Consider the following 18,249-nt stretch of genomic DNA (forward strand, 5'->3'; position numbering starts at 1 on the left):
ACGAGGGCATGAAGCATAGGAGTTAATGGGCAATAATTATATGTGAGAGAGGCTTTCTCCCTGGAGTGGAATCCAGAACAAATGGAAGCTCCGATGTGCAACATTCTACTTCATTACATCTGCCGCGATTAAAGCCCGAACATCTGGCACCATATCCTGACAGATAGACAGGACTTCTGGACTGGAAGGGAAATCGAGCGATATTTACAAAAATGTAACACAGGGTATTTACTGGATGAAAGAACAAGTGCTTTGGGCAGGCATGGTACATTCTCCCTATCACACAAGTGTTGAACTGATAGATGCATGGAAGCACAAGTAAATCGTTTTGACACTTTTGACAAAATGAACGGCACTAAATACCCTCGCTACACTTTCACATCACAACGGACTTTATTATTATTATAGGCAGCTTCTTTGCTACAGATAAATACATACTGTGGCTCTTCAAGTAAACACTGGAATGTACATCAAGGTTGGTTGTTAACATTTTTTTTACATTTTCAATCATCCTAACCCCTTCGAGGTGAAGCCAAAACAATAAGCATGACTGTCTGTATCTGCTGTTGCCATGAATACATCAAGTCCCACAGAGAGATGTCATGCCAATCTGGTCTCTTCCTGCCACACGATTATCTCCCATGATGCTCTGAGGCAATCTGGAGGGCCTCTGTGGCTGGTGCGAGCGTCGCAGGCGGCGGTCGGGGTAGAGGCTGTTGTCAAAGGGCTTGCGGTGGACACACAGGACGTGGGTCTTCAGGTTGCCCTTCTGGGAGGCGCTGTAGGGGCAGTACCTGCACTGGAATGGCTTCCGACCTGGAAAAGACAGAGAAATCAGACTTATTACCAATACTAATTCATGTGAACCAGTCATATTAAAATAGTTTACGGTAGCCCCGGTAGTTTACAGTACGGAAGCCCTGAGAGGCAAGTTATAAAAACTAATTCTGGGGATTTATTTTCATAGTCTGATCAGAATCGTTTTGGGATCTGTGTTTATGACTAAATAACAGGTGAATTAATGTTTTAAAATATCTCTAAAAACAAGTGGGAGAAATAGTTAAACCAGAATACTTTTTTCTAAGTTTCTTTTTTCTAAATTATTAATAATAATAATAATAATAATAATAGATGAAATTTGTATAGCGCCTTTCAAGGGACCCAAGTCCGCTTTACATGGTGAACAAACAAACAAACAAACAACATAAAGTAAAACATTTAATAAATAGCAGGGGGACTGTATTTGTAAATTAAATTAAATAACACGAATTTAACTGAATTCAAGTGTTTGCTGTTATACTTGTTTTGGTCATAAGAGACTGTGGTGCACCACTACCCCATTTCTAACTCACCTGGAAGAAAACAATGCTTTTATTCATGATTAGAATATGGTGTAGAGGTGCACTTAAGATAGTTGTGGCTGAAAAGAGTATTACAACAAAGACACTTTAGAGTTATGATCCTTAAATTTGTTTACAAGTCAGACTTAGATCACATGATTTACACCTTTTAAGGCTTCCGTGGGACAGGTTTCTGTTCATGGAACAGCTTTGTGAAAACAAGCAAGGTTAAATTTTAGTTCTGTGAAAATGGTATGGTTATAACTCTTGGCAAGTGATTTCTCTTCTGTATTCGAGACCAGATGTTGCCAGGTGTGAAGTTAAACTTTGACTGAAATGCTAGGGTGGCAAATGAAAACACACAAAGACACTCAAGTTTCAATGGGGCTAAAACAAGTTTCCTTTTAGTTATAGAGTGCTAAACTCACTGTGGTTTTGTTGGAAAAAATAAATAGAAAATAGAAGTCTAAAACTGTGGCCTAATAATAACAATTTGTACTTTTAAACACTAGCACTTCATCAGTAGACAGGTTTTTTATAAAAGGCCAGCAAGTTTCAAGTTATTGTAACATATTTCCCGACCACAACTCAAACACATCCCTACACAGTGTACACACATACATGCACGCACACACACACACAGACAAATAAACACACACACAAGTGTTGAGTTGAGGAATGACAGACGTCTGCAGCTGGGAGGCAAGGCATGCCAAAACTTCCTGTCTGTCCCCCTCTTTAGCGCCCGCTACAGAACTGCAACTCCAAATAATGTGAAGCTGAATGACAGAGCACAGAGTGTACCTTTAAGATACAAACAACAAAGCAAACCGCTAATAGCTTCCAGAAGTTTAGCTGACCTCAATAAAAATCAGTATGACACCCAAGCCTGAAGGTGTAGCTAAGATCAAAACAAAAACAGTGCTGGATGACTCATCTACCTGTCCACATAGACAGCCATGTGTCCTTGTTCATTGCTGTGCTATTTTTGAGATGTTACCTCATATGGTGACATTCTCTTTTCCTTTCTGTCTAACGCTTTAATGTGTTTTTCTGTGATTCATGGTTACAGTAAACCATTATGTGCTGATGTCATTTGACATCACTTCCCAAAAACTGAGGGCTGTCTCAGCCTTTTTCACCCCACCCTCGCCTCTTCCTCTCTATCATGCTCCTCATCAGAGCCGAGACAGCTGTACGCAGCTGAACACTCACTTTCACATCTACATAAAAAAGGTGTTTTTTGGGGGGGAAAGTGGGAAAACTCACAGACGGTGTGAGCAATAAAAGGTAATGCTCCATCTGTTGGTGTATAATAACCTGATGGCCGTAAAGGACACACACACACACACACACACACACACACACACACACACACACACACACACACACACACATATCCACACACACCAGTCAGAGAGAGGATAATGCCTGACACATCTGAATATCATCAGGATGGCACAGAGGGTGTGTGTGTGTTTGTGTGAATGTGTGTGTGCATGCGTGTGTGCGCGCGCGCGCGCGTGTGTGTGTGTGTGTGCGTGTGCGTGTGCGTGTGCGTGTGCGTGTGTGTGTGTGTGTGTGTGTGTGTGTGTGTGTGTGTGTGTGTGTGTGTGTGTGTGTGTGTGTGTGTGTGTGTGTGTGTGTGTGTGTGTGTGTGTGTGTGTGTGTGTGTGTGTGTGTGTGTGTGTGTGTGTGAGCCGTCTGGTAGGAACAATGGTGAAAGAGAAGCTTTGTCAAAATCCAGGTACAGAGCAGTTTAGTGTTAATCTCCAACCATCTCACTTCACCATCTCCAAACCTCAATCAATGGAAGTGGAATAAACAGGATATAGGAATGAACAGCAAAAGACAAGCATCCCTGATTATGTGCCTCTCTTTAAAGATGAGCATGTAAGATGGGGAGATCTATTTACAAAAACGGAAATAATAAGTGTTTGATCAACTGAAACGGATTTTTGTTTACCGCATTACACCTCCATGTCCTACAGTTGCAGAGAACATAACTTGTTTTTTACATTATATGAATTCCACCTAGTTCTCAGAGTCTCCACTGAGTGAGTGAGTGGAGGGGTAACCTATCCACTAGATGCCACCAAATCCTATGCACTGGACCTGTGTGTAACCAATTGTTTGGTCATTTTTGCCTTTATATGACGGATGAAACAATAAACTGAAAAGAATGGGAGATAGAGATGGGTATGATATTCAACAAAGGATCGAAGGCTGGAAATGAACCTGGGATAACGTGGCTTGCGCTGAAACCATTGAGTTACCATGCGGTCCCTTCTGCATCTCTTAATCTGATTCAATTGCTCTTTTAAAAATAAGCATGTAGGGAACTGGACAAATCCTACTTTCCCACATTCAACTGTTACATTGCAACTTGAATGAACACATTTCCCTCAATCTTGTTCAAATCTTGTAAATGCACTCACAGGACATGAACAATCCTGTAGTCCATTACACTCTTATAACGTCAGTTAATAATAAGCCAAAAGGTCTTGCGTCGACATCAGTCGCTTGTTGCCCTGCTTGTCTCCCCCCCTCCTCTCTTTCGCCTTTCTTTCTTTCTCTCCCTTCTCATCTCCCTGGGTCTGCAGTTCTTTCTTCCCTCCCACCAGAGGAGAGGGGAGGTCCAGGAGAGGGCAACCTCCAAATAAGTTCCATTAATCACAGGCCAAAGTCTAATGTAACTAATATTTTACAATTAGAGGAGACAGCAGTGGGCTCAGAGCCATCCATCTCTTCACCACATGATCTTCCATTCATAGGCTGCTCGAGCCATAGCTTCAGAACAGCCACACACACAATCACACACACACACGCACACACACTTACACAGATGCACAAATAGACCGAACAGGAAATGAGAGGGGTGGGATTGTGTGGTGTTGAGAGAAAGAGTGAAGGAAGAAAAACAGAATGAGTGATTACTGACTTTGACTCTGCACGATGCTGACATTGAACTGTATTAAATGACAGTTCTTGTTTAATAAAACTGGGGCCCTGTGTAATTCTGGGCCATCATTTGCATCTATTATGATAACATTATACTCACCAAAGCAATTGCTGAGATCTGGGAACACGGCAACATCACTATAACGAAGTCAGACAAGAAACACGGGCAGTCAGACAATCAGACAGATTGTAAACAAGCTAACAATACAGCCTGATTATCAGGGGAAAATCACAGGAAATGTGTGTGCCCATAACTAGCCTGTATGCTAGGTCAAATATCAACCAGGAAGGCAGTCTACAAACAGTGATGGATGTTTACAATGGATAGTTTGAGTAGTAGTAGTAGTACTAGTAGTAGTAGTACTAGTAGTAGTAGTAGTAGTAGTAGTAGTAGTAGTAGTAGTAGTAGTAGTAGTAGCCTAGTAGTAGTAATTAGGTAGTCATTCTCTATCTTAAGCTAATGTGAAACTTTAAAAAGATTTATGATCGTTTGACCACCATTAGCAAATTCACTGAACCCGCCCGCCAGTAGCTCTCTGTAAAACTATAAGGTGTTATTTTTAACAAATTCCTAAAATATGTCTAGCTGTTACCATGTTCCCAGGCTTTATGCTAGCTATGCAAACCTTCTCCTGGCTAAGCTTCATATTTATTTGACAGATATGAGAGTGGTTTCTTCACACTACTCCTTAAAGTACAAGGTAGTACCCTTGCAATAAGTAGAGCTGTGACATATAGTGTAGTGCAGTACTAAACATCAAGTAGGCAGCAGTTTGCCCCATTTGTTTTGACCCTGCTGTGTTCAACCCACATTTTAGAACTTTGCCTTCTTTTGTGTGAAAGAACGGTGTCAAAAGTTTTATTTTGGTATTTGAATTGTAAAACTATAGTCTGCCCTATAGGTAAGGTGCATCATTTGTTGTGTTTGTACATTTATATGTTTGTACCAGTCTATGGTTTGTAACTACACATGTATTCCAGCGTGTGTGTGTGTGTGTGTGTGTGTGTGTGTGTGTGTGTGTGTGTGTGTGTGTGTGTGTGTGTGTGTGTGTCTGTGTGTCTGTGTCTGTGTCTGTGTGTGGTGAGAGTGTTGTGTGTCACAGGCTGAGATAATGACCATGATGACAGTGGCGGGGCCGACGGGGGCCAGAGGAGCTGAATGGTGACGGATGACACAGGGCTGAGCTCTGATGGCACACAGACAGTGAGTGATGACTGCACATCCTTCCCAGAGCTCCACCCTTCATTATCTCTATAGGGAGAAGCAAGGCACAAAGGCAGGCCGCGCTGCCCTCTCGCTGCCCTCAAACGACATCTGCTCATGGAGACAGCCGCACTACCGCTCCTCTTTCACCTCGCTGTCGCTCCATCTATCTCCATCTATGGTGATCTTTCTCGCCTCTTTTCTCTCGCGTTTTCTCTCGCTCTCTTGTCACCCTCTCCGCGGAGGGTACACAGAGGTCAGACAATGAGATAATGACTCACCCCTTTCAACCTTTCAAATCAGGGCCTTTCCTTTCTCTCTGCCCTCTGTTTCATTCTTAATCCTTTCTTTATCGATCTTCTCATATTCACTTGTTCTCATGAGCCTGAGGCCTGCTCTGATGTCGCAGAAGAAACAGCAGGCTTGGGTGAACTTGTTTAAAGTTAGATAACACTCTGAACCTCAAGGCATCTGTGGTGCCACACAAATAGTTGCCCTAATTATTCCTGAGAAAAATGAAAGCATGTTAAACACCTGGTACAGGAAGATGTAGAGGCTTTACCACAGCTTAACCGTTAGAGTGGTAAATGTGGCCATCTAGTGGTGGAGTTGAAGCAGTGCAGAAATGGGAGTTTTTGTTTAAAAACACAAGGGAGGGCTCAGTGAGACTAATGAGCATGCAGACAGGTTCAACCAGAGGTCACCATCTGGCCAATTACCACTGCTGGCACATTGGAGCCGACCTGAACTGTCATCACAAACACATCACTCCATGTCCAAACTGCCCGGCAATATGTCACCATGCCACTCGACGTGCCATACAGTATGGTGAGGATGGGGGCAACAGGAGACAGCCCCATGACAAAGCCACCTGGTCAGCACTGCAGACAGGACAGGCTGCCGGGCCACCTGCTTAGTTCAGTTTTGGAGGACGCTCGATGGACTCTCAATGTCACATACTCGTCTCAATGTCCAGTTTGACTGACAGGTGTTTATTGTGTCTACTGTGTCTTCCTCCTCTCAGGGAGGAAAAAAAAATATGGAAGATAATTCTACAGCAATCAAAATGGAAGGGATGCTTTAAATAACTCCAAACCAAAAACTAAAACATCGCTATCATTGCTGCGAAGCGATAGTCACAGTATAATGTTTTTGTTGTTGAATGGAGCAAATTGTCCCTTTTTTCAAAACAAGAAATATAAAACATTAGGTTCCCTCAAAGACGACGACTCAAAACATACAGCTTTTGATCTGATTTGTAATTAAAACTACTTTATACGCAATAAAAGGGTGGAAGAAACATAAACAGCGCAATCTCCATGACATGAGTTGAAGGAGAGGGCTGCTTTTCGGCATATTATAATAACCATCTGTACAATCAAATAGAAAACTACATCTTGCTGTTAGAATCATAAAGAAAGGGAACAGATGTTAATCCCTAATGGAGTTGACAGGCACTTTCCTGTCTTTCACATGAACATATTGAGTTTCTGAATAAGAGGGGGATCAGAGGGAAGGTGTATCATGTTGCACTCATAATACATGCATATCAAAGACCCCAGCTGTTGGATTCCCTCTCTTGAGAGACAGCATTATTAAATCTGCACTCAGCAAGCATATCACACCAGCACAAGAGCTTAAGCCTCTCCATCAGTGGGCTTCCATTGGCTTGGGTGATTTGTAACCTATCACACAAGGAGATTATATCATCCTTTAAAGTGTGGGGGTAATCAGTGCCACACACCTGTGTCTTCTTTAGCCCCTATTTGAGATCAGAGATACGAACTGGGATGAAGGGAAAAAACGTAAGTTCTATAAAGGAAGGGTGTTGTTTGTAATTGGCAGGATTTATTCTCACACACTCACACTCGCTCTTCACACTTACTGTGTCAGGTGAGGTTGGAGATACTGCCAAACACTGTTTTTTGGGGGTGGCAGCATCCTTGTGGCTCACAATGTCATGCATGCTAGGCAGCCACTTATATATACAATTAAGTTAAGCAATTGTATTATTGTTATATGGCCATCTGCAGTCACATTGACATGGGTTGGTACAAAGGATCTGAAAGGAGATAACAAGATGAAAGAAAAAATAATGGACTCGTCTTTGTCCACTAGATGGCAATAGATACTTTCAAATCCGAAGGCAGCCCTGGCTTTACTTCAGTGACAGCTGCATTTAACATACATGATACATAAGCCGATGCTCACCTGATGCAACATCTGTCTCCATGCTCCCCCCATCGTTCAGACTGACGTTGTGTGTGCTGCTCATGTTCCCCTGGGATCTGAGGTAGGAGAGCAGGCCGCCCTGGTGCTGGAGCTGATCTGCCTGTCCTGGAGTCAGGTTCTCCAGAGAGGAGATGGGAGATTCAGCCACTGCTCTGCCCCAAGGTCCCGCCTTCTCATGCTTCTTTTCTCCTGGAATCTGGAAATCAGCCTCTCCCATCTCTTTGGGCTCGAGGATATTATTTTTCAGGACCTTCCACTTGGCAGCATCATCATTTTCATCATCCCTCCCTTGCTCAGATTTCTCAAATTCACCTTCACCGTTGTGACCTGTGGAGCCAGCACTCAGCGCGTTCATCTCTCCCTTTATTCCCTGCACCAAAAGGTCACACTGATATGCGGGCTTCACTCCGAGTTCAGCTGCAGCATTAGAATAACTTTGTAGCCTTCGGGCCAGGGAGGAGGAGAGTCCATTACTGAAAACGCCAGCCATCTGAAGCAGTTCAGCCGGAGACATCCCTGAATGAGACATGACAGAGTCTGGCCTGACAGACAGGTCTAAAGGCTCGTACTGGGACTTCCTGGTTGGAGCAGATAAAGAGGCGTCTACACCTGTGTCTTTGTCAGTGATGTCGGGCTGCTTGTTGATGAGCAGGGCGTTTTCACTGTGGTTCTCCAAGCCAAGGTACTGGGCCGGGCTCCAGCCTTCCCTGGAACGAGGTCTGAGCTTGGGGTTGGGGTTGGGGCTGGAGCTGCTGCTGCTGCTGCTGGTGGGCTGCAGTGGAGAAGAAAGATCCCTGCTGTTTTGCCAGCAGGGGAAGTGGTAGCGATCCAGATGGAAGCTGAGGGAGGCTGTCTGTGCAGCAGTGAAGTCACTGGAGACCGGACACCTGTAGACTTTCTCACCTAACACAGACAAGAACAACAAAGACATAATACAATCCAAATCAAATTAGGAAAGAATGTTTATATGAGGCATATACTGAGCGTTCTGTTCTGAGAAAAGTATGTACCAACAACCGATGTCTAAACATGAAAAATGTTGCAATCCCACACCAGGCTGAGTTGAATGATTTAAGGGCTGCCCTGCAGTAAATCAAGCTTGTAATCAGCTTTCAGCTCCAGTGATCCATCATTTTACAGTATGGACGCCACCAACATGTGCAATAAATACACCCAAAGATGTTAACACCAAACAAGATTCTTCCAGAAATAATAAACAGTCAAATTCAAAGCAACTAGAATAAGGCAGATGTCGCAGACAAGAACCTCATTCCATCAAAACCAGTAAGTGGGTTCCCCAGTCAAAATAACGTCCAACATGTGAGCTGTTCTGATTAACCGCACCACGTACTGTAGCAGAGTTTATTTTTGCTTCATACTTGAAAAATGGTGTGTCGGAGCCATAATTCAAAAAGTACAAAGTGTATTATTGTGGGGAATGATTGAGGGTAATTTTTCTCCTTTTAGCCTATGAAAAATATCCATCTGGAGACAAGATTTGATCTCGCTCACAATAACTTTTAATTAAAGATAATTTAAATCTTCTTCCCTCTGTTTACCTACAGTTTAATCATTAGCTATCACAGAAACTCCCTTCAGGGTTAAACACACTGCATGTGACCATTTTGAGTTAGTGATTGTCTAAGACCTCAGCCTTGCACTGTCTTTAAACAGCCCAGCTGTTTCCCTGCCATTCCAATTACAGTAAAAGTCATCCGACGCCATTAAGCCACAAATATTGGCAGTTTATTGCCCAACACTCTCCTGGCATTTGAAGGTCAGGTCATACATTATACTGTGTCTTTTAGGGATGCGTCTGGGATAGGGAGATAAACCCACCACCATTAATTTAATTCTATGCATATTGATGCCTTATTGTTCTTCTTTAATGGACTAATATCTGAGTTACAACAGTGATTCATCCCCGCCAGAGAAATATCAATTTCATATACCTCAGGATCTGACCCTGAGGCAATGCTCTGAGGTAAATATAAATCTAATGGTCTGTAGTTGTTACTTCACTTTGTTTCCAACTTTAATAGAAAACCCCGCTTTTGTGAGGTGAACAGTAGTAAAAGAAGATTTTTTTTTACTATTTCAAATGCACAAACCCATAAAATAACAGCCACATATTAACTAAATAGAGCTGAACCTAATGAAATTGAAAAATCACTGCTGAAATGGCAAATCCGTGCCCCTGACAGAATGCAGTCACCCCTGTTTGTACTGCATATCAGTGTGTGTGTGTGTGTGTGTGTGTGTGTGTGTGTGTGTGTGTGTGTGTGTGTGTGTGTGTGTGTGTGTGTGTGTGTGTGTGTGTGTGTGTGTGTGCATGTGTGTGCATGTTTTATTTAATGTCTGCATACATTGAATGTGCGTGGCGACGTGCGTGAGCGTGCAAGAGCGGGAAAGAGACTTCAACAGTGCCACACCCTCTTCTCCAGTAAGAGACAAAAAAATCCAAACAGCTTAATGGAACTCTTTCAGACGCACGCCATATATCTAAATGATTCTGCGGCTTAAATTACGATGACATTACCGGCCAGCTCCAAATGCAGAAAACACATATATCTGACCTCATCTTTCAGCGTGGACCCATTTGCCAGCCTACATGAGAGCTGTAAAACAATACAAAGAATGAAGACTCTGCCCTTTTTTTCCCTCTTCATTTGGATGGGTGCCATCTTTGTGATTGCCTGGTTCATGCTAACTTAATCAGTTTAAGATTTACTTACACTGCCGAGGCTCACATTATGTGAGAGGAGTCATTTTAGAGCTTAGATTTATCAACCAAAACTCCAATTACTGCATCATTACAAACCCCAGCCTCTCTCACCTAACACAGAGCATCTAATGAAGTGATGCGTATGAGTTATCCGCCCTTACTGGATGTGCAAGGCAGAGGAAAAAGGTAAATAAATAAATAAATGCTTCAAGTGAGCCGTGTCTTTGGAAAAAGCATGCAGCTGGGCTTGGACGAGTGATTCATTTCATATGGAAATAGGCTTTAAGATTTACAACCATACATCACCGTCAATGCAATCACGGGCTCACATACTATATGCTTACTTAGGCATTTGGCAGGTATATTGTAGATATCAAACTCTACACAGTGAGGTTTTGGCTCTTTCTCTATATGCAATCAGGCACCTGAAAATGCAAAGCACAGATACATGGTTGCTGGTTTGGTTTAAGATGAAACAGAGTGAGAGCGAGAGAGTCACACACAAGACTGGTGAGAAAAACAGGGGCACCAGATGTTCTTTGATGTTTATAATAGCATATATTATTAATATTAATTAGACCACATAGTCAATGACGCATTTGGGACGTTTCCAAGTCAATTAAGCCAAATGGCATTCAGGAGACGGTGGAACAATATTTCAAGGCAGGTGTTCAGAACTCCCTGGGTAAATCTTTTTATCTGCATGCTAGGAAAACAAGCATTTTGAGCTTAATTTGAGCCTCATATCTGCAATAATAATTAAAAAGAGGATTAAAAGACAGAAGTGAGAGTGAGACAGGAAAGCCAACAGGTAATCAGTTTAGAAAACCCAGTCAGAAAGAGTGTGATCTCTGAATGAGAGCAGAATTTGTTAGATTAGGAAATCTTTGGTTATAAAATGCTTTTACTGTCAGCAGTCGCAAATAATAGAAGGATGTAACATCCACATTAAAAAGTGATACTCTGTACAGCAGCTTGCTTTATCTATGTTTCTGGGTGAACTGCTGCTTATATTACCAATCAACCTTTTACAGACTCTTATCATTCCAGGCTCTCGTAGCTGTAACGCTTACAGTAAAATAAGTGTAAAAGCATGGAATAAGAGACAAAACACATGTGGGGACAACATCATTACATGGTGTCTGCTCACTGACCTTGAGGTTAAGAGTATTGAATGGGACTAATTAATAACTGTCAGAGCATTTTCTGTTTGTTAGGCATGTTTTTCATTCTGAGCAGGGATCTAACCGGCCCAATGTAGGTCAGAGGCCTCAAGAATGCACCCTTCATTAGTTTATCATTTTAAGAAGACGTCGTTAGTCTTAATCTCAGATTATAATTAAAGTCAAAGTGCATCTTCAAATCTGTCCTGATGAGATATTGAGAGAAGTAATTTGCAACACACGCCTTCTATTGAAATCAAAGTGTGATTTCTAATTTAAGATGCCGGGTATTTGTAGTTCAAAATCTAAATCCAGCACTGTGTCTGGATGTATCGAGCAAAGAAGCCGTCTCTCACTCTGACAGCCACGACTGTACTATATTTGCTATCCATATTGAGAACATCAATAACTTCATGACCACCATAGGCTGACTATGAATAATGCAGCCAGTAATTCTGGACTAATCAATGTTCCTCAAGCTGAACATCTGGCAGTGGTAATTCTTCCTCAGCATCTCCGCTCTCCTGAATTAGAAAACACTCGCTCTCTCTTCCTCCACGTCCAACCATCGAGACAGACAGACTTGATCAGTTACAACCCCCCCCACCCACCTCCGAAAAAACTTATCCCTGTTATTAAACCCTCATCAAGTGGTGCGTGTTCTCCATATGTGTAGGATTTACCTATCTGTCCCGCAGCAGACCTGTGTGTTGAGCCAGGGCCAGCAGCGTGTGATTGTGTTAATTAATCTGTCATTGTGAGCGCAGGGAGCAGCTGCAGAGGTCTCTGGGATATATTGTCAGAGCTAAACAATGCGGTGCTAAGCCCCCAGAGTGAGTCTACCATTACACAAGACTAAGAACAGAGAGGAGAGGAGGAGGAGAAGGGGGAGAGAGAGCCTGCCGGATCCATCATTGACTAAAGCAATGACGCCTGACCTTTACAATGAATTAGTTTCCATGCTTAATATTGACTGAAATTAGAGTCTGATACTGAATGTGCCATCCCAGAACTGTGTGCACTCAAATCCTCAGCTAGCCAGCTATCATAAATGTTTCTGGAAGTGACACCGTATGGTCTCGGAGATAGGGGGAGAAGAGGGAAAGTATAAACAACAGAGCTTGAATATGTTTTTAAAGAGCAACCAGAGAGGGATTTGGCCGTAAACAGCGAGAATTTACATGTAAATATGCAGATAGCTGTATGTCTGTACAATATGGAAACAAAGCATCTAATGAGATTAGACCTGATCCATTTATCTCTGCTATACGGCCATCATTTAAGAGGATGCTGGATCAAATCCCACAAGAGCGCATCAGACTTGGATGTACATAACAGCAGTATTCCAGTGGAAAATAACCATATTGGTAAGCGATGAAAAACAGAACAAAAGTTTCGGCTTGTTTTTCTTCTCTTAACAACGCTGTTAAAGCAGTAATTTAGGCCCATGATAACATGTTAGCAGGACGCCATGACAAGAAAGGCATTTACCCAGAGAGCCGAATCATCCAAATCACCAGGTGGAACAGAAGACTATCAATAAAAATACCAGGTGGTAGATCAAATCATAAAAATCACTGGGTGGTATATATCAAATCATTAAAAACACCAGATGGCATGCATTAACATCTTGTGCCCCCGTAGGCAAGGGGTGGGGATGTGACGGATATAAAATAGAGGGTACTAATTATCCCTACAATTCAACATGATGCCATTATCTTTTAAAGGAAGACAAAGTCCTTGTGGATGACAGTAATATCTGTGGTGGTGTTGCTGACCCTGAGCTGCATGTCCCCCTACACTTAGTGGGAAGAAAGATGAGGCCATTGCTGTCACGTAGCCACTTTATATATTTTTTAAAGAATACATAGAAAGAGAATGTATAAGATGAAGAAATCTTTCGTTGGAAGCTGATTTAGTTCACTGTAATACGGTCTGTCATATTATAAATTCTCAGAATAGAAACATGTAATCCTGCAAAAAAACTGGCAAAATAATAAAGGGGCAATCATGTCATTCAGTTTGATGCTTCTATAAAGTTTAGGGGGGGCGCAAGAGACAGACTAAGCCATATAAACAATGTTAACTACAACGCTTTGGTTGGAATACAAATGGGGACATTTCTCTACCTGCATTTCCTGTCTGACTCTCGTAAGTCAATTAAGGGCAAAAAGCAAAAGAAGTATGTGAAACAAAAGGGCTGTACATCACGTCACCCATTAGTTTGTGGACTACAGTTTTGAAATTTTGTATTTTGACCATTGGTTTTTAGCAGTTGCCATTTTCTTTCTCCGCAACCAGAAATTAAATGAAGCTAAGTGCAACCAAAAGCTGTAAAATACATTTTAAAGAGACCAAAATGTCATAATTAACTTTCACCAGCTGAAAAGTTATTGAAACTCATTTTGAAAGTTTAAAGTTGTAAGAAATAATGAGAGCATCAAGACTCAATCACAAGGTTTCCAAAACCTAAAGCATACCCTGTATTATCGTCTATTTTACTCTAAATGGGACCATTATTTACTGAATGAACATTATGATGTATTGTAGAAACAAATGAGGCCATAAACTAATAAGGAAAATGTGATGTAATAAATCATTAAGAATTAGACCTTATACATATAGCTTTGAGAAGAAAATAAAATGTTCTTTGACTGAATTACCTATAGCTGGAGAAGAAGATTGTGGCCGTTGGTCGAGGCCGCTGCCAGAGTGGGAGTTCCCGGTCTCGGTGAGGATCTCTGTCGGCCCATGACGACTCACGCTGCCTGGACTACCGGGCCTGCTGGTGGCCTTGGTGTCCGGGTCGTTCTGACCCACCTTTCCATCGTCAATGGGAAAACATCTCTCCGTCAGGTAGGAGGAACTCTGCTGCTGTTCTTTAGGACAGAACATTTGCTGTTCAACATTCAGCCCTGGGGTCATGATCTGCCAGCCTGGGTAGCTGCTGAGAGTCTCTCTGTTAGACATGACCTTCTGCAGATATTCCATGCTGGTGGAGCTCAGTGGAGGGGGGAGATGATTCAAACCCAGTAAAGAGGAGCCCTCCGCATCCGTCATAGGGCCTTGAGCTGAGGAAATCATCCTCCCTAGCATCTCCCTAACCTTAATGTCAACGCCTGCTGAGGCCAGTATCTGGCTGTAGTCTTGATGCTCGGCTCTCTCAGCCGTGAGGAACCTGTTGTGAATGTGGGTGATGTACTGTGAGTAAAGATTGTTCTGGTGGTCTTGTGTTAGGCTATTCATGCTAACAGAGGTGTCATGCTCAGCAGGGAGATTACGCTTAGCAGCCAGCTTGTTGAGGTGGACCTTCATGTGGTTCTTCAGAAACCAGGGTTCTTTGAATCGACGACCGCAGATTTGACAGGAGTGCTCAAAAGAGTTCTTATGTTTCCTCATGTGACCCTTCAGGAACCAGGCCTGGCTGAAGGTCTGTCCACACACCTCGCAGGGGAATTCACCCGTTGGCTTTTTCTTCTCACCAGCCCCCATCACAGGCTTCTGCCCTGAGCCTGATTCAGCAGTAATGTGTGTTGTCTCAACATGGCCGATAAGTTCCTCCTCCTGTGAGGCAGCAAACTCGCACAAGGTGCATTTATAGGGCTTATGGAGGATCCTTATGTGGCGTTCAAGCTCCTGCTGCTTTCTGAACTTGCCTTTGCAGAATGAGCAGCGGAAGCTGGCGGGTTGGGGCTGGATGGGATCATCAGGGGTGGCAGCCACCTTAGGGGATGTGGATGTGTGAGGTAGGCTCTCTGCTGAAGCAGAGTTGATGAAGAACAGGGGTTGTGTCGGCACAGTGTGTAACAGTGTGTTTTGAGGTTGGTTTGTATTGGATATTTGCTGTTGGCTGATTTGACCAGCTTGTGTCTGCCTGTCCCTTAGTATCGCCCTTTCCTCAAGCTCGTGAAGCAGTCTATTCTCCTCCCTAATTCGCCCACGGCCTTTACCCATAATGCCTTGCTTGTGGGTGCGGAGATGTATCTTCAGATTGCCCTTCTGTGCAGCCCTGTGGTCGCAGTATGGGCACTTGAAGGGCTTCTCACCAGTGTGTGTGCGCATGTGAAGGGAAAGGATGCTGTTGAAGCGGAAGCGTTTTCCACACAGCGGGCAGGGGTACTTCCTGTTCTTGCGGCTGTCATCCTCGGAGGAATTCACCTGAGAAACCATGCTTTGATTGGTAACTCTCAAGAACTGGGAAAGCTCTGCTCTGCCGTTCATGCTGCTGAGAATCCTTGCATCCATGATTTGATTGGCCAGAAGTGCCATCTGGCTCCTAATTGGGTGGGTGGACGGGGTAATGAAGCTGTCCTTTCAGGGACTGGCTGATGTTACAGTATGGTGGTCAGGGGTGTCTGTGTGGGACGGTCGGAAGGTTAGCAGTGAACTGTGTGTTGATTGTTTGCACTCATTCAGTTGAAACAGGATGTGGATTCATGCTGTTCAGATGAATCGTCTGTTTGTTGTAGCTCAGGCCTAAAGAGAAAACAAAAGGAACATTAAGTGCATTCTAATTCTGTCAAAACAAATTAATTATTAAAATACATCAATTTCCAGCCAAAGAGCAGGTGAGTATAATGTCAACGGGGCTCTGGGCTGTCAATTAACAGTGTAAATCTGTACTTTTGCAGCTGCTGTATAATGCCAGAGATGCACCACAAATAGGTCAGGAAATAGAGCAAAGTATGTTCTCACTCTCTTCATCCTGTGTTAATGTATACCTGTGGTTTTAGAATATTGTTGGAGACCGTAAAAACTGCTGATTAAGTCTCACCACAAAGACTTCCTCAACAAATATCTCATCTTTACTAAAGGGTAACATCTTTGTCTTGATCTCATTTTGAACCGACACACAAGGCAAGACAAACATCAAAGACTGCCTGCTTCTACTTGCCCTTCCTTTGCATTTCACAAATCTGCGCTTTAAAAAAAGAAAAGATTAAAGTAACAGAGTTAAGCTTTTGCAGCAGGTCTATTGCATATTTGAATAGAAAACCTTTACCAGGATAATTATGTCACAGGAGTACTAAGGGAAATAAACAACTTGATGAAGCAAAAATGCAAAGTTAAAGAAGGAATATCAAAATGGAAAGCTAAAATATGCTTCACTTCTTCCCATGCCCAGCTTTCCCCTTCTTTGCAGCAACAAAACAAAGCTTCAAATTCACATCAAGCTACAATGGTAGAGGTCACATAAGCGAGCCCTGCACAGCTCTAGTGCAGCACCAAAGGGCACAGAACAAAGCCGGCACTGTCCACACTGAATTAACACAGGCTTACATCATCCTGGACTGCAACCTCAGTCAGTCATGAAAATGATGTACACAAAACCACGCAGATAAAAAGCTGGCAGGCTGGCAGCAGGAGTTGGTGTGTCTCCTCTGAGCTGCAGATCAGAAATCAATGTAACCATACTGACCTAATCATATCCGACAGGAAAACCTTAGTAAATTGTATTATAATAAAACGGATCTACTTCATATTTTTATAACCTGGTATTCCTTTTGCCCAAACAGAGGGGGAGGGTGTAGCAGAGGATGTTTACCCCCACCTCCCCACCCACTTCCAAGGATTACGGTCATTTGAGCTATTATCGCATTTGCCTCTATTAATGTCATTACCGTACTGTAGCCTTGGATGGTAATATTGCACAGTGTATCCAATGAAGTATGCACTAAATCAATAATGATTGATCAAACTCAACGGCGCCGCAGCATCAAATAACTTTGACTACAGTAGGAACATTATGTGCATTTTTTCAAGAAATGTTCTTTTTGACCTGTCTATCCAGCTAGCTGGCTGAAAGTGAGCAGCCCAAGCTAAACACTAGCCCTTTCTATATCATGACACTAGTTGACAAGTTGATGTATATAAAGCTCTTCTAAATGAAATGTCTGACAACTAGTCTGAGCCACATGCTGCTGCTGCCTATGTTCCAAAGCAACCTCAGTCTGTCAAGGAAATGTTGGACACAAAACCACACAGATAAAGAGCTGGTGTGCCTGCAGCCTGTCTGCTCCGCTCTGAGATCAATGTAAGGATACAGACCTGACCTAATCAAATCTGACAGGGAGAAAGTGAGCATACACTAGATCCACTTCATATTTGTTAGTGGTATTCCTCTGATTTACTAAGCATAAGAAGGAGGTATAAAACCTTCATCACTTGTGTGTATGTGACTGTGTGTGTGTGTGTCCCAGGTTGTGTAGGAATTGTTGGAGATGGGAAGCGGTATGCATGGCCATCAGGTGTTTCTCTGTCAGAGTGGATTAGGATCTTTTTGGTGCAGATTGAGAGAGCGCTTGATTGTTATTAAGCATCGTGTCACTGTAGCGCCTCTTAGGTGTGGCCGCGAGTAGACGAACAAGGAGCAGGTGTGATTTAGCACAGCCAATAAAAGGGGGGAAAAATTGACACATACACAATTAAACCAGCCATGGGAGTGGTGCATTCCGGATGATTTCGGATCCGCCGATATCAAACATTGTTACAGTTGTTTTTACAGCAGTCAGACTAGAGGAATCTGTGCTTCAGAATTTAATCTACAAGAGGGTGGAAGTGTAATCTTTTTACTTTGTAGTTGCAGCATATTGTCAGCCAGGATGGATGGGCAATATTGTAAAT

General features: G+C 42.9%; 1 protein-coding gene across 1 annotated transcript; it reads right to left on the minus strand.

Moving 5' to 3' along the window:
• Positions 1-325: 325 nt before the first annotated feature.
• On the minus strand, positions 326-16,447 carry LOC104949276 (uncharacterized). Its single transcript, XM_010775610.1, has 4 exons — positions 16,400-16,447; positions 14,289-15,936; positions 7,717-8,640; positions 326-816 (listed from the first exon to the last, which is right to left on the minus strand). The coding sequence occupies exons 1-4, from the start codon at positions 16,445-16,447 to the stop codon at positions 581-583; spliced, it is 2,856 nt and encodes a 951-aa protein (XP_010773912.1). The 3' UTR covers positions 326-580.
• Positions 16,448-18,249: the final 1,802 nt, after the last annotated feature.

This window comes from Notothenia coriiceps, unplaced genomic scaffold (genome assembly GCF_000735185.1).
Source record: "Notothenia coriiceps isolate Sejong01 unplaced genomic scaffold, NC01 NC01_scaffold00015822, whole genome shotgun sequence".
NCBI lineage: Eukaryota > Metazoa > Chordata > Actinopteri > Perciformes > Nototheniidae > Notothenia > Notothenia coriiceps.

Excerpts from the sequence above, each read along its gene's own strand:
- LOC104949276 (XM_010775610.1), bottom strand. The coding sequence starts at position 16,447 with ATGTTACCCTTTAGTAAAGATGAGATATTTGTTGAGGAAGTCTTTGTG. Across the intron at positions 8,641-14,288 it reads ATCTTCTTCTCCAGCTATAG|GTGAGAAAGTCTACAGGTGT; the intron begins GTAATTCAGTCA and ends TGTCTGTGTTAG. Across the intron at positions 817-7,716 it reads GGAGACAGATGTTGCATCAG|GTCGGAAGCCATTCCAGTGC; the intron begins GTGAGCATCGGC and ends TGTCTTTTCCAG.